This window comes from Paroedura picta, chromosome 6, assembly GCF_049243985.1.
Source record: "Paroedura picta isolate Pp20150507F chromosome 6, Ppicta_v3.0, whole genome shotgun sequence".
Taxonomy (NCBI): Eukaryota; Metazoa; Chordata; class Lepidosauria; order Squamata; family Gekkonidae; genus Paroedura; species Paroedura picta.
This window is the reverse complement of record NC_135374.1, coordinates 15,658,374-15,682,786: the sequence shown is the minus strand read 5'-3', so window position 1 is coordinate 15,682,786 and position 24,413 is coordinate 15,658,374. Positions and strand designations below refer to the sequence as shown.

Genomic DNA, 24,413 nt, shown 5'->3' with positions numbered 1-24,413 from the left:
ATTCTCATCTAAATATCTGGATGGAGAGAGATGCTTGAAGCATCTCCACTTCATCATGTTGCGGCCTTGAGGAATGGAGGAGAAGAGAAGAAAGAACTCATAAAACAGGAAATTACCCTCGAGGGATAGGTCAGTGAGATCAGAAGGTGAGAGGTCAGCGTTCCTATCTATCTCACAGACTCTATGGTAAAGAGAGTTCCTGTTTGAATCTCAAGCCAGGAGATATCACACAGAGAGCTATTTCCAATATTGGAAGGGTTTCCCAAATGGGCGAGAGTTAATTAATTTTTGATGTGGGACACATCTTCTGGTGCACCTCTTGAAACGGATATGAATACGGACGTGATGTCCATAGTCCTGCCCCAGGGAGCACATCAGAAGAGGCAGAAGAGGCCAAGGGAGCTGAGGAGGCCAAGGCAGCGATTGCGGCACCCCTGGGCACCCAACCAGTGACTGCAATGCCAGCGGGGGGCGAGGATGTGGCTGCACTGCCTCCAAGGTAGAGGCCATCTCGTCCGCTGGGAGTCCATCCAATGTCTGCAGTGCCGGTGTGGGGGGTGAGGAAGTGGCCGTGCTGCCCATGAGGCTGAGGCAGAGGGTGCCTCACCCCCCTAGGAGCCCTGCCAGCTCCTGTGATGGCAGCAGGGACTGAGGAAACAGCGGAGGTGGCCTCAGGGTAAAAAGGTAAAGGGGAGGGGGAAGGGAAGGGGGTGTGTGTGCATGTGCACTCACATTCATCTGTTTGCGTGTACGTCTGTGTGCCCATTCATTAGCATGCACGCATAGGGAGGGAGGGAAGGAGAGGGAGGGGAGGGGAGGGGATTGGGAAACCAACAGATATGGGGAAATGGAAGGGGAGAATGGAAGGATTTGTGTTTCTGTGTGTTTTTGCTTGGGAGGAAGGGAGGGAAAGCTGGGGAGGGGTTTGGGAAACCAACAGGTAAGGTGGGAAACAGGAGGGGGGAAGGGAAGGGGGTCTCAGTATGTCTGTGTTGTGTGTGTGTGTGTGTGTGAGGGAGAGAGGGAGGGGGGTAAAACCAAGGAGGTAAGGGGAGGGAGGTCATCTCTCTCTCTCTCTGTCTGTCTGTCTGTCTGTCTGTCTGTCTGTCTGTCTGTCTGTCTGTCTGTCTGTCTGTCTGTCTATCTATCTATCTATCTATCTATCTATCTATCTATCTATCATGTGTGTGTGTAGGTTTGCGGGGGAAGGAGGGGACCCTGACCAAGTAGCCCCAGGGGAGATATGTGTCCCACATACCCTCTGAGAGTCAGACTGTCAGGAGAATTTTTTTAATATTTATTTTAATGTTGTTAAACCACAAAATGGCCAATGATGGGTCTGGAGGGGGTGGGAAGTGGAGGGGCCCCAGGTGGACTTGTACACAGTTATGTTTCCCAATTATATTCAACTAGTAATCAAGCCCGCTGCAGGGGAATGCAGCGGGCGCTAGGACCTTACCGTGGTCTTCGGCGTGGTCTGCGGGTCCTTCGGCGGCGGCGGCGAGCCGGGGCTTCGGTCCTCCTCCGGCGCCGCCTCCTCCTGCTGCTCCTGCCGGCCGCCTGCGCGTCCCCTTCGGCCGGCGCTTGTCCGCCGACGCCGCTGCTCCTTCCCCTGCTGGCCAGCGGGCCCGGCCCCTTGGCGGCGGCGGCGGGGCGGGGAGAGCCGGGCGGCGGCGGCGGAACGGCAGGCGGAGGCGCGGCGGCAGGCAGCGGCGGCGGTGGAGGTCCGGCCTTCTTGCAGGCTGGTCCAAGCTTCTTTCGGCGTGGGCGGGCTGACGCGGCGAGAGGCGCTTTGCGCCTCTCGCCGCGTCAGCTCGCCAGGCAGGGAACCCCCGGCAGCCGCGCTTCGCGCGACTGCCGGGGGCTCCCCCAGGCGGCGGCCTGACGCGGCGAGAGGCGCTTTGCGCCTCTCGCCGCGTCAGCCCGCCAGGCAGGGAACCCCCGGCAGCCGCGCTTCGCGCGACTGCCGGGGGCTCCCTGGGTCGGCGGCCTTACGCGGCGAGAGGCGCAAAGCGCCTCTCGCCGCGTCAGGTCAGGGGGAACTGCGAGCCGCGCTGCGCGCGGCTCGCAGTTGCTGGAGCTGGGAATCGGAGGGACCAATCGGCAGGCGCTTCGCACCTGCCGATTGGTCCCTCCGATTGTCTGTCATGAGGAAGGGTCCAATCCGGACCCTTCCTCATCACAGACTAATCCCACCTTCAGACCCCTTAGCGAATTATATAGTCCGTGGCGCCCGTGGCGCCACGGGCGGTTTAAAGATACTATCACGCCACTTCTGGGGTTTCTCAAAGCCTGAAGAATATTCCAGGGGATTTTCAGAGGTAAAAAAAAAAAGCTGAGAAAGGCTGCATTAGACGTTTACTGGTATCCAAATGACCTTAGGAGCTAGGTGCAAAACAGGGACATTTCTCTCTGCACCATCTGGCATTCTCTGAGTAATATTTTTTTCCTTTTGCACTTACAAACCCTGATCCCGCAACCTCATTAATGTCTGCAGCGGTGCTAGCTTCAGATATGCGGTAAGCAGCTGAGCCGAGGAAATCACATGAATGCAGAAGTGGAAAGGTATCGTTCTGAAAAATGAAAGTTTAGGTCTCCAGTTAAGAGGAAGAAACTGCAAATGGCAAGGCATGATCAGCATGATATCAGCTGTTTCTGCACTGAGGGCTTCGTACCAGGCTGCTGGCGTGAGTTGGAGCCAGGTTAGGTTGCCCCGCCTCTTCCTGCTCCTGCATGGGGGAGCATTTGGCCCAGAGCACCTCATCCACCCCAGATCTGTGCTCCCTCACAGAAGCCAGGACAGCAGAGTTCCCAGTGCGGAAACGGTCCCGGATATATCTTGCTCTCTGATTTCCTTGGGAACACAGGCTCAAGCATTGCCAGGGATTAGTTTTGAAGTTCTGTAAACAAGGTCTACAACACAGCCTGACCTCAGACGCCCAGGGGGATTCTCTTAGCTGTACTCTGAGACTATTGTCAGTGCAAGTTGCATGCCTCTCTTTTTCACTCAAGGGATGTGGTAGGACACAAGCCGGAGGCGATGTCTGTGGTGGGGACCAACACTCTGTTGTGAAAGATGGAACTGTCTACAAACCAATGGTTTCATTGCTAAATTGGGCAGTACCAGAATTCTACCTTCAAGTGAAGCAACCCAAAGAAGAAAGCCATTCCCTTGTACCAAACAGTATGGGAAATCCACTCTGTGCATGCTCAAGAAAATGCTCATGACCTCCTTATATTCTTGGCAATGATGACAAGGCTGTTGGTTGGGTCAGGGTTGTTTAGGTACGCCCTCTCCCCAAATAGCTTTTTCTGTGATTATTGCCTTGATATTATGTCCCCTGATTCCTTATAAAATGCATTTATAAGAAGATCTCGGAAGGAAGGAAGGAAGGAAGGAAGGAAGGAAGGAAGGAAGGAAGGAAGGAAAAGGAAGGAAGGAAGGAAGGAAGGAAGGAAGGAAGGAAGGAAGGAAGGAAGGAAGGAAGGAAGGAAGGAAGGAAGGAAGGAAGGAAGGTTAACCTGTGGCCCCAAGCCAGCGTAGAGTGACAGGAACAGCTGGAGCCACACGCAAGTTGGACCCAGGCTTGGTTTCAGCTTCATTTATCAGCTGTTTGGCATAGAGAGAGGAACCGGGAGGAGGGGTCTGAATGCAGCTGCCCCTGAATAGCCAGTAGTAGGGTTGCCACCCTCTATGCAGCTCCTGAAGAACTCAGGAGCAAAACGGAGCTCTTCCTCTAGGTTTGCAGTCAAGGCCAGTGCTGGAGCAGATGGGTTAGGTCTCCTTTTCCTCTTGAATCATAGAATCACAGAAACATAGAATCATAGAGCTGGAAGGGGCCATACAGGCCATCTAGTCCAACCCCTGCTCAACGCAGGATCAGCCCAGAGCATCCTAAAGCATCCAAGAAAAGTGTGTATCCAACCTTTGCTTGAAGACTGCCAGTGAGGGGGAGCTCACCACCTCCTTAGGCAGCCTTTTCCACTGCTGAACTACTCTGACTGTGAAAATCTTTTTCCTGATATCTAGCCTATATCGTTGTACTTGAAGTTTAAACCCATTACTGCGTGTCCTTTCCTCTGCAGCTAGCAGAAACAGCATCCTGCCCTCCTCCAAGTGACAACCTTTCAAATACTTAAAGAGGGCTATCATGTCCCCTCTCAACCTCCTTTTCTCTAGGTTGAACATTCCCAAGTCCCTCAACCTATCTTCAGAGGGCTTGGTCCCTTGGCCCCAGATCATCTTCGTCGCTCTCCTCTGTACCCTTTCAATTTTATCTATGTCCTTCTTGAAGTGAGGCCTCCAGAACTGCACACAGTACTCCAGGTGTGGTCTGACCAGTGCCATATACAATGGGACTATGACATCTTGTGATTTTGATGTGATGCCCCTGTTGATACAGCCCAAAATGGCATTTGCCTTTTTTACCGCTGCATCACACTGCCTGCTCATGTTTAGTTTACAATCCACAAGTACCCCAAGGTCTCGTTCACACACAGTGCTACCTAGAAGTGTATCCCCCATCCAGTAGGCATGCTTTTCATTTTTCTGACCCAGATGCAGAACTTTACACTTACCTTTATTAAATTGCATCTTTGCCCATTTTTCCATTGTGTTCAGATCTCGTTGAACTCTGTCTCTATCTTCCGGAGTATTTGCCAGTCCTCCCAATTTGGTGTCATCTGCAAACTTGATGAGTAGTCCCTCCACCCCCTCATCTAGATCATTAATAAATATGTTAAAAAGTACCGGGCCAAGCACCGAGCCCTGAGGTACCCCGCTACTCACCTCTCTCCAGTCTGATGAAACACCATTGACAACAACTCTTTGAGTGCGGTTCTCTAACCAATTCCCTATCCACCTGACTATCTGAAAATCCAGATTGCAGTCCTTCAATTTATCCATCAGAACATCATGGGGAACCTTGTCAAAAGCTTTACTAAAATCCAAGTAAATGACATAAACCGAATTTCCCCGATCCAGCAAACCTATTACTTGGTCAAAAAAGGAAACCAGGTTGGTCTAGCAGGACCTGTTGGAGACAAATCCATGCTGACTTCCTTGGATCACCAAATTGGTGCCTGAACATCTTAGCACCAAACATCTTGGTCTCCCCCCATGCTGCCTTTGTAAGAGGTTGTCTTAAATGAGACCATGATTGCCATCTGTGGTAGTTGTATTATTGTATTGTATTTTAGAAATTGGAGGTTTAATGGGATTTATATGATTTTTGTATGTTATTACCCGGTGGGCTATAAATCCAATGAAGAAATAAAATAAAATAAACTCCTACCAGTGATCTCTCCAGACAGCAGACATCCCTTCCCCTTCTGTGACATTGTGGCTTCTGTGACATTGCACCCCTCTGAGGTCACACCCCTCTCTAAACTCTGCCCTCTCCAGGCTATGCCTCCAAATATGCAGGAATTTCCCATCCTGGAGTTGGCAACCGTAGCCAGTAGGCATGTCAGCTTTAATTGTACAAAGGGCTACAGGGGCTCTTCCCCGGCTGGTGGATGGGTAGGGTTGCCAGCTCTGGGTTGGGGAACACCTGGAGATTTTAAGACTGGAGCCTGGGGAAGGGGGAGATGAAGGACCTCAGCAGGGTATAATTCTACAGAGCAGCTGTTTTCTCCGGGGACACTGGTCTGGAGATTGTGGGAGATTACAGTTCCCATCCCCACCCCCTGGGAGGTTGATGACTGCATCCATTGGAGAAGGGATTAATGCACTGCAGCACGAATTCATGTACCCAATTCCTAGCCAGCCAAGGAATGGCATAAGTATCTGAAGAACCCTAATGGGAATCAGGTATATACGCCAGGCCTGAGATGGATTTTATGGCGGCATTTGCTTCTTCCCTCCCCCATGCTGAAAAATCAGTCCAATGGAGTGACGCTGCTTTCAAATCCATTCCATTGACAGTGGCTTGACCACTAATTAAACTACCGTATAAAAACCAGCAGGACTTGGGCTCAATTCTGACTTTTTAAAAAGGCTGCTGCTAGGCACCCTCTCCCTTTTCCAGCCGTCCTACAAATATCACATCCTGGAAGGGGAGAAGAATACGCACACCCAAATTAGTTTTGCAACTAAGATTTTTTCACAAGATGTTACTTCAAATTGCTCAATAAAATCTTGATGTATCGCCTCTGCTTTGTTCTCTCGGCCTGGGTAAACTCCTTCTGGAGAGCTCAGGGATCATTTTGCTTGAACAAACCACAGGGGCGAGGTGACCTGGGAGGCAGAATTGTGGTATTCTGTCAAGAAATAACAAACCGTCATCATTTTCCACCTGATTGCAGGGTGAGGTGTTCTCAGAAGGAGCTTGTCGGTTTGTAACGAAATGCCTGGTGCAACTTGGTACCCTGCGGTTCCAGTTTTTGGTGGGGAGGCTGGCAGGGAGGGGGGAGATCAATCTCTGCTATGAATTATGAACAAAATAATCTTCGAGCATGTGGGTTTACGACCGACATGCCTTAGATATCGGCCGATCAAATATATATCACCATGTGCCAGAGGTGCTCAATTATTTTTGGAAATGTGGGACCTATTTCCAGATTAAAGTACAGTAATTCCAATCCAGTTCCCCCCCTCCCTAACATCATATATCAGCAGCTTGCCCTCAGTTTACACTGAACAATTCAAAATGCTGGTTGTTACCTTTAAGAAACTGGGGTCACCGTGAGTGAGCAGGTAGTTGTACATTTCCTGCATTCTGCAGGGGGACTAGATGACCCTGGAGGTCCCTTCCTACTCTGTGCTTCTATGAAATAGATTGGGACGAGGGTGCATGAAGAATACTGTTCACCCTGCCAGCTAAGTAGGGTTGTCAGCTCTGAGTTGGGAAATATCTGGAGATTTGGGGAGTAGATCCTGAGGAGGGCAGGGAGAGGAAGGTAGAATGCCACAGAGTACATCTTCCAAAGTGGCCATTTTCTCCAGGTGGACCAATCAGTGGTCATCAGGGGTAACCTCAGCCTTTTCTGTTGTGGCGCCTTGCCACTGGAACCCCTCCCCCCTGGAGGCTTGCTGCTGCCTACTTTATTTTCTTTGAGGTCCCAAGTGAAAACACTTCTTTTTACTCCGGCTCCTTTTTAGCAGTTATCTGGACTGCTTCTGCCATGAAGCCTGTTCTATGGATATCGTTTAAGGTTCTCAGTGGTTGTCCAGTGGCGTTTTTTGGACTGTCCCTTGTTTTAACGGGGTGGGTTTAAAAATATAATCAATTAATTCATGATTTTTATGCCTAGGTTTGAGTCCAGAAGTACCTTAGAGCAGGGGTAGTCAACCTGTGGTCCTCCAGATGTCCATGGACTGCAATTCCCATGAGCCCCTGCCAGCAAATGCTGGCAGGGGCTCATGGGAATGGCAGTCCATGGACATCTGGAGGACCACAGGTTGACTACCGCTGCCTTAAAGTCTTTCGGGGTATGAAGTTCTCTCATTTGAATCTGGATTGATATTAGTTTTCACCAGTGATTGTTTTTGGGGGATTGCAGGTCGAAAGTTTAAGAAGTTTAACAAGGTCAAGGTTCTGAGAACGTTAGACGTCATCGCACTCCAGCAGACAGCGCCCCACCCAGCGGACAGCCAAGCCCTTGCTCAGCGGCTCTCCTTTTCTCCAAACCAAGAGGTCCAGTATATTCCTCCGCTGGTCAGCATCTTGCAAGGCATCGAGCCAGAGGTGGTCTATGCAGGTTACGACAACACGCAGCCGGAAACGCCGAGCGCTCTGCTGACTGGCCTCAACCAACTATGTGAAAGGCAGCTTCTCTGTGTAGTCAAGTGGTCCAAGTCGTTACCAGGTAATCGGGCTGGGTTTCACAGAGTCTGCCAATATGTCTTTGGTCCTTCATCCACTAGAGAGCCAGCTTGTTGTAGTGATTAAAGATCGGTGGCCCCTAATTTGGAGAATTAGACTCAGGGGTAGTCAAACTGCGGCCCTCCAGATGTCCATGGACCACAATTCCCAGAAGCCCCTGCCAGTAAATGCTGGCAGGGGCTCCTGGGAATTGTAGTCCATGGACATCTGGAGGGCCGCAGTTTGACTACCCCTGAATTAGAGGGTTTGATTCCTCCACTCCTCCCCATACAGCCAGCTAGGTGACCATGGACCGGTCACAGTTCTCTCAGAGGTCTCTTAGGTCCACCTTCTGCTACTGCTTCTCTTCCTCCTCCTCCTGAGCAGAAGCCTTACAGTTTCTCATAGGTCACCAGTTATCCCCTTTGGACAACACCTTTTGATAAGCTTGTTTTGGCAAAAGCCCAAAGCCCCACCAGGTATGGCTAAAGGTTATGCTACTGCAGAGAGAACACCCTGGCTTCACTGCTTGGTTGGCTGAGGCCATTGGCTGGACCAAAGCACTCGGGCTGTGTAGCACTGGACAGGCTACAGGGGGCTGGGATGACAAGTCAGAATCCCAGTGGGAGAGGGAGAGACTGGGCTGTAGAGCAGGGAAGGAGATATGTAGGCTCCATCCAGGCAAGGCCAAGGCTGCCTTCTCTCCAGCCTACCCAGAAAGGTGAGGGTCCATGGCCAATGGGCAGGGTGAGGAGAAGAATGAAGACTGGGTGGAAGGGCAAACCACTAACCTTCGGGACCTAAGATGAAGCCAACAGGGACATATAGGGAATGGCGCCCTCTAGTGGGTGCGCAAAACACGATTCAGTGGCACTGAATCCACAACTTGAAAATGCTTAAGTTCCAAAGTAAGTAAGTGGACAGTTTTCAGGAATCAGTGGAATGCTAGTAGGGATGGGTCCAGGTGGGTTTCCCTTGGGAGGGTCTCCCATAGTTGTAGCACTCAGACTGTTTATGCACTGAGAACTTCATTGCCCCAGCTCCCATGCAGGAGCACAAATCGGGGGTGGATGAGGTGCACCGGGCCAAATGCTCCCCCCTGTGGGGGCAGGAAGAGGAGGAGCAACCTGCCATGACTAAAACTCCAGCCTGCAGCCTGGCATGAAACCTTCAGTGCAGAAACCGTCTCTTGTCCAGAATGTTGTTTCTCTCTCTTGTGTATGGGAGCGTGTAGGGAAAAATGCCCAGTGATATCAGTGTAATATGAGACCATTGGGCTGGATCCCAACTACACTGGAACTTCCTGCCAATTTCTCCTTCCTGTTTCAGGCTTCCTTTGGGGCATTCCTGAGGGTCCCCAGTCTCCCGGAACAGCATTTTGGGAGATGCAGTGGAAGGAAGGGAGCGGGAAAGTTCTGTTTCACTGCCAGAAAATTCACTGTGGATCTAACTCATTAATTTGTCCTTACCAACAGAGTCCTTCTGGACCATTTGTACAAGTTAGATCTGTAGCATTCCCACCTCCCTTTAAATTATAATTTCAGCTGATTTTCCCCTGTAGGGGGAAATGAGAAATGACAAGGCATTATTCTGTTAAACTCTCCTGAGTGACCGAATGAGAGCTGACATAGTAAAATGCTTATAGCGTTGGATGAGGACATCAGGGACCCTGGTTCGAATCCCCACTGTGGCACCAATTTCCCTGGTTTGCTGTAAGGCAGTGGTCCCCAACCTTTTTATCATCGGGAACCACTCAACGCCGGGGACCACTCACCGGGGACCACTCAACGTCTTTTACTGAGACCCGGTGGAGGGGGGTAGTTTACTCCTCTACTCTCAACCACTGCCCTAACGCTCTCTGATCGCTATGGTAATGTTTAAACATCCCTTCAAAATAAGATACTGACACGCCACAACATGTTGGGGATCGCTACTGTAAGGTACTTCTCCACCCTGCCTCACACAGTTATTGTGGTGGGGGAACATTTTTGAGCGTCTTAAAAATAGATTAACAGCTTAACAGTTTATCAACTATAAAGGGCATATCACACAAGTTGGGCCTACACAGTTTCTGATCCCTACGGCAGGTGGGTGATCTGTTAGTGAACTTATTCAAAAGGGAAGGGCTACAGATGCCAATTTGACATAGACTTTTTGTCTACTTTTTAGGATTCCGGAATTTGCATATCGATGACCAGATAACCCTAATCCAGTATTCCTGGATGAGCCTAATGGTGTTTGCCATGGGGTGGAGGTCTTATAAGCACGTCAGTGGCCAGATGCTTTATTTTGCACCCGACCTAATACTAAATGAGTAAGTAATGCTTTCCAGCCTTTCCCTCTTGTTTTGCAATTCTGCTCCTGTTTTCAGGCCATGTGTTTAAGGCCAGCACAGTACCATCTCAAACATCTGAAAGCTAGGGACCGTTTTCAAACACAGCATTTCCATGAAACGTTATCCTGGTTTCTGTCTTGTTGAGAAACAGATCTGTGGATGTTGATCTGAGCAAAAGGTTTCTGGAACAGAAACAAGAAAAAGGTGCATGAGAGAAATGGGGCCGAACTGGATGGCTATAGAGTAGGCATTACCAGGTCAGTACATTAAATAAACAGATGGTTAAAATAAAGAAGCCCTCCACTCCCTTCTTGAATCGTTGGGCGCTTTTGGAATTTGAACAAGGGTGGTGAGTGCAAACACAAAATGGCTGCCACAAGAGGTGGAGCCAATCACAAAATGGCTGCTTCCGGAGGCAGACACAGAGAGGGAGTAATTTAAAATTACACTGGGAGAATTGGTTCTTCAGTCCAGTTGCTACATCTGTTGGGCAAAAGCTCCTTCTGGCCAGACCAAGTTTCTAAAACAACTTGAATGCCAAGGAAGGCATGATGCCCACAGGCTCTGCATTGAGGACTTTTGAAATAAAGCAGTTAGCAAATCAGCAGACACCAATTTAAATAACCAGAGTGAGAATTAAAAGAGGAGGTAGAATATCAAAGAAGAAATCTCAAAAGGTACCAAGAAATAAATATGAAATATATCCTAGCATCATCAGGACTGTTCTGTCACAGAAGATTATGCAATTAAATAGTGTATTTTTTTTTCTTCTGTCACTGATGAAAGATTTTGAGAATAATTTGAAATTATTATGATCCACATCTGTGTCCCCTTTTTCCCATTAGGCAGTGAACAGCATTGGCAGCCTAAATATTGAGGTTTTGGTTCCTGGCAGATTTATCTCATCAGATATTAATGTGTTAAAAGGCAGATCGTCTGTCCACTGACAATTCTTTAATCAGGGTACAGACCTCATTACCATTTTACAAAGTCACATTACGATCCCTTTGGGGGACCGGTTGTTTCTGGTTTCTCAGCAGTGGCTTTGCAGGGGGTGCGGGGTGTGTATGCGTGGCGGTAACATCCAGTGTTGGACTGTTCAAGCCGTGCTCAGAGATCAGGACAAGGGAACACAGGGATTTGCTGCAGCCAAGCTTTGATCTTGGAACAAAATGCACCTGGTTGATCCAGGGGTGCTAGCATAAGAAGAGAGACCTCCAACATGTACAAGGGTCTGAGTGACTCCTTTGCTTATCGGAAGATCTTCAGGACTGTACCGATGCTTGTTTAGGACAGAACGGGCTGTTTGCAGTATTAGCAGCTTGGGAAGGTTGATCCATTCATGTACACGTGGGGAAAAGCCTGGCTTGGCAGCCAAGCATCTGCTTTGCGTTCGGATGGTCTCAGATTCAATCCCTGGCATCCGTAGTTAAGAGGAATTGGCAGTGAGTGATGTGGAACAGGGGTAGTCAACCTGTGGTCCTCCAGATGTTCATGGACTATAATACCCATGAGCCTCTGCCAGCAAACGCTGTTAGGGGCTCATGGCAATTGTAGTCCATGGACATCTGGAGGACCACAGGTTGACTACCCCTGATGTAGAAGGTCTCTGACTGAGACCCTGGAGATCATTTGCTAGTCAGAGTTGACAGTATTGACTGACCTTGATACACAAATGGTGTGATTCAGTGCAAAGGAAGCTTCAAGGACTCCTGCGTACGTCATCTCATTGTAATCCTTATGATGGATCTGTAGAGTAGGCTATTCTTATCCCATATTACAGGTGAGAGATTGACAGAGTCTTACCTAGGATCATAGGGCTAGGATCAGGGCTAAAGCTGAAGTTCACCTGGGGATGTTTAGATTCAACGTGGGCAGGTATTCTGCGCCGGCACATCATTAACTTGTGGAATTCATTGCCACAAGAAATGTCGTGATGTCCGTTCGTTCTGGCAAGGTTAAAAGAAAATTGGGCCATCTGTGATTCTAAGAACATGGGGAATAAATGAAGCCTGAAAGCAAAAGCAGCTTTAATAGCCTTGACTAGTCCGATTTTATCACATCTTGGAAGCTAAGCAGGGTTGGCCACAATACGTACTTGGTTGGGAGACTACCAAGGAAGATGGGTTGCAGGGGAGAGGAGGACAGTGGCAAACCATCTGTGCCCATCTCTTGGCTTGCAAAGCCTTGCAAAGGTCTTGGCGTAGCCATGGACTGGTTGTAATTTGATGGCACAAAATTATTGTTATTAGGAAGGAAGGAAGGAAGGAAGGAAGGAAGGAAGGAAGGAAGGAAGGAAGGAAGGAACTTCTCAGTGATATCCAAGTCTCATTTAGAGGCTGGCTACACTGCACAAACTTTTAAAAACCTACTCTTCCTCTTCAGTTTGAAAATCAGGTTGTCCTATGGTAACGATAGAGTATGTTTTTCTGGAAAACACAGTTCAAAATTCCTCCCAGATGCATGAATAGATCTCAGATCACACCCTGGAACCTAATCAGAACAATTCATACCAGATGGATGAATCCGTAGCTTGCCCCTAGATGACATTTGTAGGAAGAGGTATAATTTTCTCCTTTTTTCTGTATAAAACAGTATATCTTTCCCAAGGCTGTCTCCAGCCATTTTATAGCTTCATGTGCCCATGCTGGGGAACCATGAAATAACATAAACACTGCAGCTTTTCACAGAAGGTAAATGCCTCTCGTTATGGATCCTCTAATGAAAGATAAATCCCTGTACAGCTGGAGCAATGTCTGTATTTTAAAAAGACCTCTTCCATTGAAGTCTTAGGACGAACACGGCTACCCATTTGAATCTCTTCCATTGAGAAACTGCTGTAATGTTGATCCGTGTGCATTGCTAGCACATCAGAAAATTAACCGTCCCTCCATTTGTTCTTCATAGTCTGCTCGTCCACAGCTGTTCTTCATTTCCTTGTGTTTAGGTTTTTCCAAACCTACCCTCTGCGTGATTCTCACGATTTCCAACATTTCCAAACCAAGTAAAACCATTAAAATGAATACTTGGCCTTTTCCACCTTCTTGTTTTCTCCGTCTGTAAGTTTCTGTTTCTTTGGGGAAGGGAATTCTTTTCCACATGGTCCCTCTAGTGGTTGATTTGATATCACACAGATTTATGTCTGGCATGTCTCCCTGCAGATGTAAGCCGCTGGTTGTTATGCTGGACATACACCTGTATGATATCAAATGGACCACTAGAGGGGGCAAAACACATGTGGAAAAGTAACACTCATCACCCCTAGGATCGAACTCCCAACCCCATGGGCAGAGCTTTCAGGCTGCATGTCTGCTGCCTTACCACTCTGCGCCACAAGAGGCTCTTATAATATACTATACTCTTGGCACAAACAAGATATTTGATATTTAAAAGTATTCCTCCTGCTCTTGGAAGAAATATTCCTGAGGCAGCTACCAGTATTCAGTTTTAAACAAGAAGACAGTGATTAGTAATAAAAACACATTGGCAGGAGATCATCCGTACAAACTAGCCGGGAAAGGCAATTGTGTTTCCTTGTAAAAGCAGCAATAAAAGTTGACCATAAAACCAGCCCTGTTTTCTCATAAAACAAGCGGAGGAAAAGATAAAAATAGTCAGCTGAGGGCAAGGGCAGGACAACCAAGGAATCAGCAGAAAGCCTGGAGAAATGAATCCACCTTGTAATCTGCACTTCATAATAAAGAGAACCATGCAGACTGTTTACAAAAACAGTCTTGACTGTTGCAGTTACACCATGAAAAATTCATGCCCCATTTATACCTTCATCTTTCTGTCCTTGTAAGGGCAACCAAGGCGGCTTACAAATTAGGACATCCGTAGTAAAATTGCATCTTCAAAAAGGTTAAAGGTAAAGGTAGCCCCTGTGCAAGCACCGGGTCATGTCTGACCCTTGGGGTGACGCCCTCCAGCGTTTTCATGGCAGACTCAATACGGGGTGGTTTGCCAGTGCCTTCCCCAGTCATCACCGTTTACCCCCCAGCAAGCTGGGTACTCATTTTACCGACCTCGGAAGGATGGAAGGCTGAGTCAACCTTGAGCCGGCTGCTGGGATTGAACTTCCAGCCTCATGGGCAGAGCTTCAGACAGCATGTCTGTTGCCTTACCACTCTGCCACAAGAGGCTCTTTCAAAAAGGTTAAACCCAATAAAATCACACCCAGAATTCTCTCCAAACTCCCTCAGCCCCACCTGCCTCACAAGTTGTCTTTTGGGCAGAGGGTAGGGGAATGTGATTGTAAGCTGCTTTGGGGTTCCAAAAGGGTAGGGGGAAAGTATGGTATGAAACCCTTCTCTCCTTCTTCTTCTTCCCCCACCTGAACAATGGAAGGGGATGTGTTTTCCATTACCTTGATTGAAACTGGCTACCCCCCTACCTTTGGTTTACTGATTAAAAACAAAACATTTTTGGGAGATCCCGTCACAGATCTCTTTGTTTCTTGGCTGCCGTGGTCTTTATCACACTTGAACGTCCAGCAAGTTCAAAAAAAAAAAATTCAGCATGTTATTGTACTTTGGGTGTGTCTTTAAGAGCATATCCTAGCATATGCTTCCACTATTATGGGTACACGGTAGAAACCATGGGATCAGTATTTATTTCTTCTGCCTTCTGTCTCATTTCTTTTTTTGGGCGTAAGACAGAGGATGAAGGAATCGTCATTCTACTCACAGTGCCTGTCTATGTGGCAAATCCCCCAGGAGTTTGTCAAGCTCCAAGTCTCTCAAGAGGAGTTTCTCTGCATGAAAGCCTTACTTCTCCTCAGTACAAGTAAGTGTAACCTTGGCTATTCCTCTCTTCTTTCAACAGCTCCCTGCCTGGATAAAAATCAGAAAGCTGGATTTTTGATAGCACAAAGCAAAAAAGCTGTGATTTCAGGAACACAAAAATAACTATTGTTAACCAAAGATGCCTACAACCAATTATGCACGGGGCGGAAAGCCTGTGCTGGCGGCGGCAGGACAGCAGGGCTAATCCCTGATTATGCATGCTGCCGCCACCATCCCAGCCACCACCCAGCCCTGGCCCAACCCAGTGCCTGGGATGGCCCGTGGTAAGCAAAGGCGGATACTTCCATGTTTCTTTTGATGTTGCGGATGCCATCTGTGGCCCTGCCAGGCCAGCCTTGTGCATAATGGAAGATACCTCTGTCAGCTTCGCGGAACTGCGGAGCTGGATGGGGCGTTCTCCCACCCCAACACTGTTGACTGCCAGTGTGGGCTCCTCCTCTCCTCTCTCCTCCCCCAACGCCAACGCCACACAGTGTGCTGGGCCAGCCTCGGCGTTGTGCGCTCATGTGCGCTACATCAGGGCAATCAGAAATAGAATCATAGAGTTGGAAGGGGCCATACAGGCCATCTAGTCCAACCCTCTGCTCAATGCAAGATCAGCCCAAAGCATAAATAATATAAATAATTATAAGTAATTATAATTACTTCCTGTGTAGAAGGATGCTTGGCTTGCAACCTGCTAACTTTTTATGATTGCCTCAGTATCCTATGGCAGCTGTTTGGTGCTTGATCCACATCTCAATCACTTTGTGATGGCTTCTTCTCCCCATCCTCAAATGTGCCCATGGGCTCCACAAGGTAGGGTTTCAAATCCTCACTCAACCAGTAAAGAACATGAGTTGTTATTGACAGTCAACCATCTCTCAGTTCATCCTACTTCACATGGCTCTTATGGGTCAAAATGAAGGGGAGGAGAACTGTGTAAGAGTCAGGCCACTTGAAGAGACCTCTCTGCTCTCACGATCCTTCCTCAAGGTGGTCTGAATGGCCACTTCTTGGACCTGTTTTTTCTTGTTGATGGCCTCAGCTTTCGAGAACACCCTTCTCAAGATAGGAGAAGTGTCTCTATATCATCTTGTTCATGGAAAATATGGAAGTCCCGTTGTTGGCCATCCAGCGTAAGTAGTTGACCACTGTGGGAAACAGATTACTGAACTAGCTGGACCATTGGTTTGAACCATTCGGGCTCTTCTTATGTTAAGATAGACAGGCTCAAAATTAGTGTACTTGGCCCTTTAAGTAGTCCAGTTCCAACCTGTTTAGGACTTTATAGGTAGAAACTAGAGTTTTGAAACACCTGGAAAAAACTGGTGGCTTGTAAAGCTGTTGAACTACCAGCAAGTACTGTTTTCCTTTGTAGTTCCTTTGGAAGGGCTCCGAAGTCAAAACCAGTTTGAGGAAATGAGATCGAGCTACATCAGAGAGCTGGTCAAGGCGATCGGGATGCGGCAGAAGGGAGTGGTAGCCAGTTCACAGCGATTCTACCAGCTAACAAAATTGATGGACTCCATGCATGATGTAAGTTCATTCTCTGAGGCCTTAACATTGCTGGGCTTAAACCAGGCTTTCTCAACCAGGAAACTCTGGGGTTTCTTGAAGGTCCTGGAATGGTTTCCCAAATGGGTGGGAATTAATTCATTTTTAAAAATTTGTTAAACATTTATCAGATGATATGACCATATATGGTCATGTTGACCTATCCCCCCCCTAATGGCCAGTGGTGGGTCTGGAGGGGGTGGGAAGGGAATGGGCCCTGGGTGGATGTGTACACAGCTATGCTTCCCAACCATATTCTGCATGATCATGTCACTTCTGGGGTTTTTCGAAGCTTGGATAATGTATCAGGGTTTTCTCAATGTTAAAAAAATTGAGAAAGGGTAGCTTAATCCATCCAGTCCTATATGAGCAGTTCACAGGGATGGTTACTTATAAGAAGCACTCCCTGGTACACTGGACCAGCTGTGGCTTCAGTATGCTCCACCTTAGGGGGGACCCTGTTTTGCTTTAGGCCTGTGTTTACAAGGTTGTAACATATATGTAGTGCCCCCTGGGGATACACTGGACACAGGATCTACATCAGCTTACATCTGTGGCTGTTTCTGCTTCATGGAGCCAACTCCTAGTAGAGGAAATCCTTATGAAATAGGTGGGGACTGGTTAGTACTTAAATGTGAGACCACCAAGGAAGTCCAGGGTTGTTTTTGGCTGGCAATGGCAAGCCACCTTGAAAACTATATGGAGTCACCATAAGTCAACGGCAAATGGACAGCACCTTCTACCTCTAAACCTATAACTAGGTTGATTATTTATTTGCATTGTGCCTTTTGTTTTGGCAATGTTGATATTATTCTACATTATGCCACGTTATTTCTGAGATTTCAAATTGTTTGTGGGAATGGATTTTATATTTATTTCCATCCGCTACCCTTTCCATAGGAATGGTAGCCACCATGGTAGCCACCAAACTATGTTCGTCGGTGGTTATGTGTCACAATGTCTTGGAAACGAAGAAAGATGTTAATTATATGGTTGCTTCTTGCCATGGCCAGAAAGAGGAAGCTTTGAAAGAGTTAAACTTGGCTGGATGGTGTCTGGGGAGCATTTTGCTATGTGTTGGAATTGATGTAATGTCTTCTACTTTTTTTTTTTTTTTTTTTTTTACAAAACAAAACACAGCTTGTCAAGCAACTGCACCTCTACTGTTTGAACACTTTTCTGCAGTCACGGGCCCTGAGCGTTGAATTTCCGGAAATGATGTCCGAAGTCATTGCAGCCCAATTGCCCAAGATTCTCGCGGGAATGGTGAAACCTCTTCTCTTTCACAAAAAATGAAAAGTCCTTTTTCTCTCCAGCTCTCTTTCATTGGTAGAGATTTAAGAAAACCGCCACCAAAAAAAAAAGAAACAAAAGAAAACCCTGTGCATTTCAAAAATTTATTTGTGGGATTTTTAACTTTTATTTTTTTGGGTCGGAATTTTGCAGTGCCAGAATATTACGATCTCTGCTCCATTTCACAGACGTACCAGTTCATGTCTGCAGATGCTGCACGGTGTCCATATGGCAAACTTCTTGATTCCTTTACGCCTTTTTTAAAAAGAAATCACGACCAATATTTGTCATAAGAGATGTTTTGTAATAGGCCTGATTGAATTTCTCCTGAGGGATGCACAAGCGATCATGTCTAGGGTGTTTGTTTTTTAAAGGAGGAAGTTACTTTGTACATTTTTATTCCTTCATATTATTCATTTTCAAATTTTTTGCAATGGGAATGGAGTAAAGCTTTAGCTTTTAATACATTATTTTTTTGTGTGTGGCTGTATGTGTATATGTATATATAAATATCAAAGAATATGGTGGTATTAAAATTCAGATTGTCTTCTAACCGGGGAACGTTCTTTTTACTTTCCAAGTAATCTTATTGAAAATATATCATCTTGAGGTACAGCAAAGGTCACACAATGCCTTTAATGTAGGTGTATTTACACATTTATTTATAGTTAGTTGTTCTGATAGGCGGATTACACAGAGTGAGTCTGTGCAGCCAAGAACAAAATGGGACATTCAATAACCAAGGCTTTAATTATTGCATTAGGGAAGGCTTTCTCAACCAGGGGTTTCATGAAACCCTGGGGTTTCTCAATGGCCCTGGAAGGATTTCCCGAATGGGTGGGAGTTAATTAATTTTTAATGCATTTTTAAATTTGTTAAACATTTATTGGGTGATACGGCCATATATGTTCATGTCAACCCCGCTTCCAAAGTGGCCATTGATGAGCCTGGAGGGAGTGGGAAGGGTATGAGCCCCAGTGGGCATGTACACAGCTATATTTCCCAGCCATATTCTGCACGATTGTGCTACGTCTTGTGTTCCTTGAAGCCTGAAGAGTGTTTTAGGGGTTTCTCAATGGTAAAAAAGTTGAGAAAAGGCTGCATTAGAGTTTTAGATGTCTAGAACCACTGGAACGAACTGAAGCCTGCAAGTATTAACATGACACACTAAGCAGAACAGAAATGACATAATCAGATCCTACTTACAATAAGCTACCTGCAGCAATATAAATCAAAGTCTCAGTCATTTAGCCAAGTAAGGTCATAAAACAATCTTGTGCAGTTCAACCGTATTACTTGCACAGAACGTTGTTCGGCTGCTTCAGACCAACACGGCTACCCACCTGAACACACTAGTAAAGTTAGAAAACTTCTGTTCCTTTGTAATCTTGTAGTCAATGCACACACTATATTGAGTGTGGGCCAGGCACCAGAAACCGCTGTCCACCTGCACGCGTTCAATAATAATAGAATCATAGAACCATAGAGTTGGAAGGGGCCATACAGGCCATCTAGTCCAACCCCCTGCTCAACGCAGGATCAGCCCAAAGCATCCTAAAGAATCCAAGAAAAGTGTGTCTCCAACCTTTGCTTGAAGACTGCCAGTGATAATGTGGTTGCAAGAGGAACTTGGCAGATGGATCGCTACCCACTGGAATAATGTACCTGGAATAATATACCAAAGTTGCAACCCCACACAACCCTTACTCTTCATTCGCCACAGATTTAATAGAAAAGAGCAAGAGTCCAGTAGTACCTTAAAGATGAATGAAATTTGTGACTGTTGTCACTGCTCACTTCTTTAGAACTTCTTGATCTATGTTGACTTCTGCCAACATTCTGGGTTTTCTCTGGCTTCACTGAAGTTTCCCCCAACCTCTTTCCTGAAAAAGCATGCTGAAAGGGACACCTGGATTTGAGTCCAGTAGCACCATAGAGAAGGGATTCCCAACTGGCTGAACTGATCTCCATCTCTGGGAGATCACTTGTAATTGAGGGAGATCTCCAGCCACCAACTAGAACCCTAATCATGCAGATCAGCTGGGGTTCTTGGAGATCTCCAGGCCTCACCTGGAGGCTGGTAACTAGGAATGCGGTCATTACATTAGTACATGACAGGCAAACGTCTGTGGATGCAGGAAAAGAAGGGGAACCTGGCAATAACTTCCTGTGATGTGGGAGTGGCCTGGTCACATCCAATGGAGCGTCTGGGTGACATCACTTCCGAGGGGCATGGCGGGGAGGCATGTCCACATGGTAGCACTTCCGGGGTTCCTCGAAATCAGAAAAGCATTTCAGGGGTTCCTCCATAAGTTGAAAAATGCTGCCCTTAAAGACTAACAAGATTTTCAGGCTAGATGCTGTATCATCTGTCTGGACCAGGCCCTATGAAGATAGGTTGAGGGATTTGGGAATATTCAGCCTGGAGAAAAGGAGGTTGAGAGGGGACATGATAGCCCTCTTTAAGTATTTGAAAGGTTGTCACTTGGAGGGGGGCAGGATGCTGTTCCCATTGGCTGCAGAGGAAAGGACACGCAGTAATGGGTTTAAACTACAAGTACCACGATATAGGCTAGATATCAGGAAAAAAAATTTCACAGTCAGAGTAGTTCAGCAGTGGAATAGGCTGCCTGAGGAGGTGGTGAGCTCCCCCTCACTGGCAGTCTTCAAGCAAAGGCTGGATACACACTTTTCTTGGATGCTTAGGGCTGATCCTGCGTTGAGCAGGGGGTTGGACTAGATGGCCTATATGGCCCCTTCCAACTCTATGATTCTATGATTTAGTGGAGCAGAAGGATAGTCTAGAAGGAACCGATTCGTCTGCCAGGGTGAGGGTGTGTTGTGAGAGGCTGACAGTATTGCAGTTGTTGTCGTGGCTTCTGGCATGCAAGAGGCTGAGACGTTTCTTGTCTTTCTGTTTCTCCTTCAGGGAGATGAGTTGTGAGTTGCAGACAGCTTGCTTTCTTTGGCCAAAGTCCCAGTAAACGAGTGGGCTCCTTATGGAAATGGCCAGTTCAGAGAGCTTCTCGTTGATCTGTTTCTACTTGCCATGTGGGATGCAAGTTTGCTTTTTTCTCATGAGGCTGATGGAGATTCTCTCCATGCAGCTGAAGGTGGTGCCTTCCGTGAAGTTGATTTAAGAGGGGAGCTGTGCGAGTCTGCGATAGAACAACCAAATATGATTCTGAAAGGAAGTCTGGAGAAGGCATAGAAGGGAAGGGGGACATTTCTGCACCTCCTGGCCCACGTCCAACGCTAGATGTGGCAGAGTTTTCTCTGCTACCCACAAGTTTCCTCCATCACCACCATCACCACCACCAAGGCAGGCTTTTTACCGCTTTTAAAATCATCAGTTGTCTGTATAACATTCACTTGATAGTGATATGTTGACTACTTATGATTTCAAAATGGCTGAAACGTGCCAGTTAGGGCTGCCAGCTTTGGGCTGGGAAATATTGGAGATTTTGGGGAGTGGAGCCCAAGAAGGATATGCCCCCCGCAGGGCTTTACACTCTGCGGGTACGGATCTAATGATCGTTCCCGGCCCCAGAGAAACGCGCCTGACCTCGACCAGGGCCTTTTCGGTCCTGGCCCCGACCTGGTGGAATGAGCGCTACGGGCCCTGCGGGAGCTTTCAATGTTCCACCCGGAGGTCGACCACCCTACTCTCAGCTGTGAGGGAGGGAATGTGAGGGAAATGAGAGATTTCTCCCCGGCCCGGTGGAATTAACAATGTCAGATCTCTCTAGCTTGGAATTGTCTGTTCTGACTGGAAATGATGGTTGGGTAATGAAGCCTCTGTTTGAATACTTGGTTCTCCTTAGTTAGACCCAACATGTTTTGTTCACCAGATACGTGCTCCCGTTTACTGGCAGTCTTCAAGCAAAGGTTGGATACACGCTTTTCTTGGATGCTTTAGGATGCTTTGGGCTGATCCTGCGTTGAGCAGGGGGTTGGACTAGATGGCCCGTATGGCCCCTTCCAACTCTAGGATTCTATGATATAGTGGTACAGAAGGATAGTCTAGAAGGAACCGATTCGTCTGCCAGGGTGCAGGGCCTGCAAAACGAAGCTCTTCCGCCAGGTCGTTGGATGAGGCTAGGCCGCAAGGTCGATCTGGGCCCCTCCCCATTGCATCTGTAGCAGCAGTAGTGAAGACCAACTGGCACCCTTATCTCCCCCCCCAGATGGGTATTGGGGGGTGGGTTAGTTTAGGTTTATGTGTTTTTGCCACATCTTTGTGTTTAACTATGTTTATTGTTGTTCTGTGATTTTATTGCATGGGTTTTCACTGGGGTTTTTATCTGCTGTAACTCGCCGAGCCTCCGGGGAGAGACGAGTAACAAATATAATAATAATAATAATAATAATAATAATAATAATAATAATACAGAGCAGAGGTCCTTCAGTGACTATTAAACACAAGGTACAGATAGAACACTATGCCTGGGGCAATGATGCTCCATATTCTTAGTGCTTGGGGTGGGGGGAGAATGGGAGGGCTTCTGGAGTTCTGGCCCTGCTGGCCGACCTCCTGATGGCACCTGAGCTTTAGCCACTGTGTGACAAAAAGTGTTGGACTGGATGGGCCATTGGCCTGGTCTCTTATGTTCATATGAGTTTGGGGAGGCAAGCAACTTCAATGGAATGAAATTCTCATAGAGTGTACTTTTCAGAGCAGCTGCTTTCTCCAGACGAACTGATCTCTGTCATCTGGAGATGGCTTGTAATTTAATATCCATCCATCCATTCCTCCATCCATCCATCCATCCATCCATCCATCCATCCATCCATCCATCCATCCATCCATCCATGAATTCCATTTATATACCACCCCTCACTGTGACATCTCTGGGCAGTGTACAGAGAACCAGAGTGGAATGGGAAAGATACATAGAACTTCCGGAACAATATTGAAGAAGGGGAAAACATCTAAGGAGATCTCCAGCTGTCCACCTGGAGGTCGACCACCCTACTCTCAGCTGTGAGGGAGGGAATGTGAGGGGAATGAGAGATTTCTCCCCTGCCCGGTGGAATTAACAATGTCAGATCTCTCCAGCTTGGAATTGTCTGTTCTGACTGGAAATGATGGTTGGGTAATGAAGCCTCCGTTTGAATACTTGGTGCTCCTTAGTTGGGTATTAGACATGCTTTGTGCACAAGATGCATGCTCCTACCAAACCACATCCCAGCCTCTCTCTTCCCTCTCTCCTCGTCATCCCATTTTATCTCCGTGATGAAGTTGGGGTAACAGCTGGTGGGCCTTAACAACTATTTGAATTCAGATCCCTCCCCTCTCAAACCTGACAAGCTTCCCCTTTGCACGCAGGCACCCTCTCAACGCAGCAGAAGTGACACAGGGCTTGTTTGCGTTATGAAACAGATCTCTCTCCTCACCCCACAAGCAGCTGGTGTCTCCTTCCACGGGCTCCGTGAGGCTGTCAAACTCAGCCCAACAGTCAAATTTGGTCCCTCTTTTCACGGCTTACAAGCTTAAAGTTTTGTCGGGCTAAGCCTGAACCGACAGCTTATTAGATTTATTCGGCCTGCGCTGTTTCGTGTCAGGTCGACCTAGTGTTGAGCACGGCATTTGTTTTTAATGTCATTCTTTTGCCCCCTCCCCCCTTTTCTTCGAATGATCGAGTGGGGAGGAATTCTTTGAAAAGAGAGCTGCTTTTTTTTTTTTTTTTTTTTGTAGATTTAAGTCTCTGACTGGTGTCTCTAAAACAGAGGGTCCGAAGCAGTTAGAACCTGAATCCACAGTATGGATGGTTAAGAAGGGGTGAAAGAGTTGGGTGGCACGTGGAGAGGAGGCCCCTCTAGGGCCCAGGTTAGCTCAGTCCTGTCAGATCTCGGGAGTTAATCAGGGTCAGCCCTAGTTGTTGCTTGGATGGGAGACCAATAAGGAAGTTTATGGCTGCTCCACATAGGCAGGCAATGTCAAATTTATTCTGTACATCTCTTGCCTTGAAAAAACCCCATGAGGTTTTTGACCCTAAGTCAACTGTAGCTTGACAGCATTTTATGCACGGGAAAAAAAGCTCTACTCAAGCTGATTACATCCGGCATTATAAAACCAGAGTCCAATAGCACCTTTAAGATCAACAAAGATTTATTCAGGGTGTGGGCTTTCGAGTGCTCGAAAGCCCACACCCTGAATAAATCTTTGTTGGTCTTAAAGGTGCTACTGGACTCTGATGTCATTGTGCTACTTCAGACCAACACGGCTACTCATTTGAATACATCCTGCATTGCAACTCTGTGGCTGGACTCCCTCTTTGCACTTCCGCTCCCACCTTCAGGGTGGGATTTAAGGATTCTGCAATGTCCGATCGTGCTTTTATCTGACAAAGGGAGCTTTAAACCTTAAAAACAATTGTTTTTTTTTTCCGCACCTCCATAACTACCTATGTGAGGAGTACTGGGTGGTAAAATATTTAATGTTTAGGCGAATTGCAAAAATCAGAAGCTGAGAAAAATCCGGGAATGCCTATCAGAAACACCCCTTCAGTTGTGGAACAATTTGATGGATGTGAAGAATTCCATTTGAAGGAAGTAGTTGATCTCTGTATAGAATCATAGAATCATAAGAGTTGGAAGGGGCCACACAGGCCATCTAGTCCAACCCCCTGCTCAACG

At 47.2% G+C, this 24,413-nt stretch overlaps 1 protein-coding gene across 3 annotated transcripts in view; it reads left to right on the top strand.

The window, feature by feature from the left end:
• PGR (progesterone receptor) overlaps positions 1-18,327 on the top strand; it is a 63,804-nt gene extending 45,477 nt beyond the window's left edge. For all 3 annotated transcript variants that reach the window (XM_077341503.1, XM_077341504.1, XM_077341505.1), the window contains exons 4-8: positions 7,504-7,809; positions 9,975-10,119; positions 14,795-14,925; positions 16,306-16,463; positions 17,622-18,327. In XM_077341503.1, the coding sequence (XP_077197618.1) occupies positions 7,504-7,809; positions 9,975-10,119; positions 14,795-14,925; positions 16,306-16,463; positions 17,622-17,777 (896 nt within the window). In that variant the 3' untranslated portion in view covers positions 17,778-18,327. The remainder of the gene's footprint in view (positions 1-7,503; positions 7,810-9,974; positions 10,120-14,794; positions 14,926-16,305; positions 16,464-17,621) is intronic.
• Positions 18,328-24,413: the final 6,086 nt, after the last annotated feature.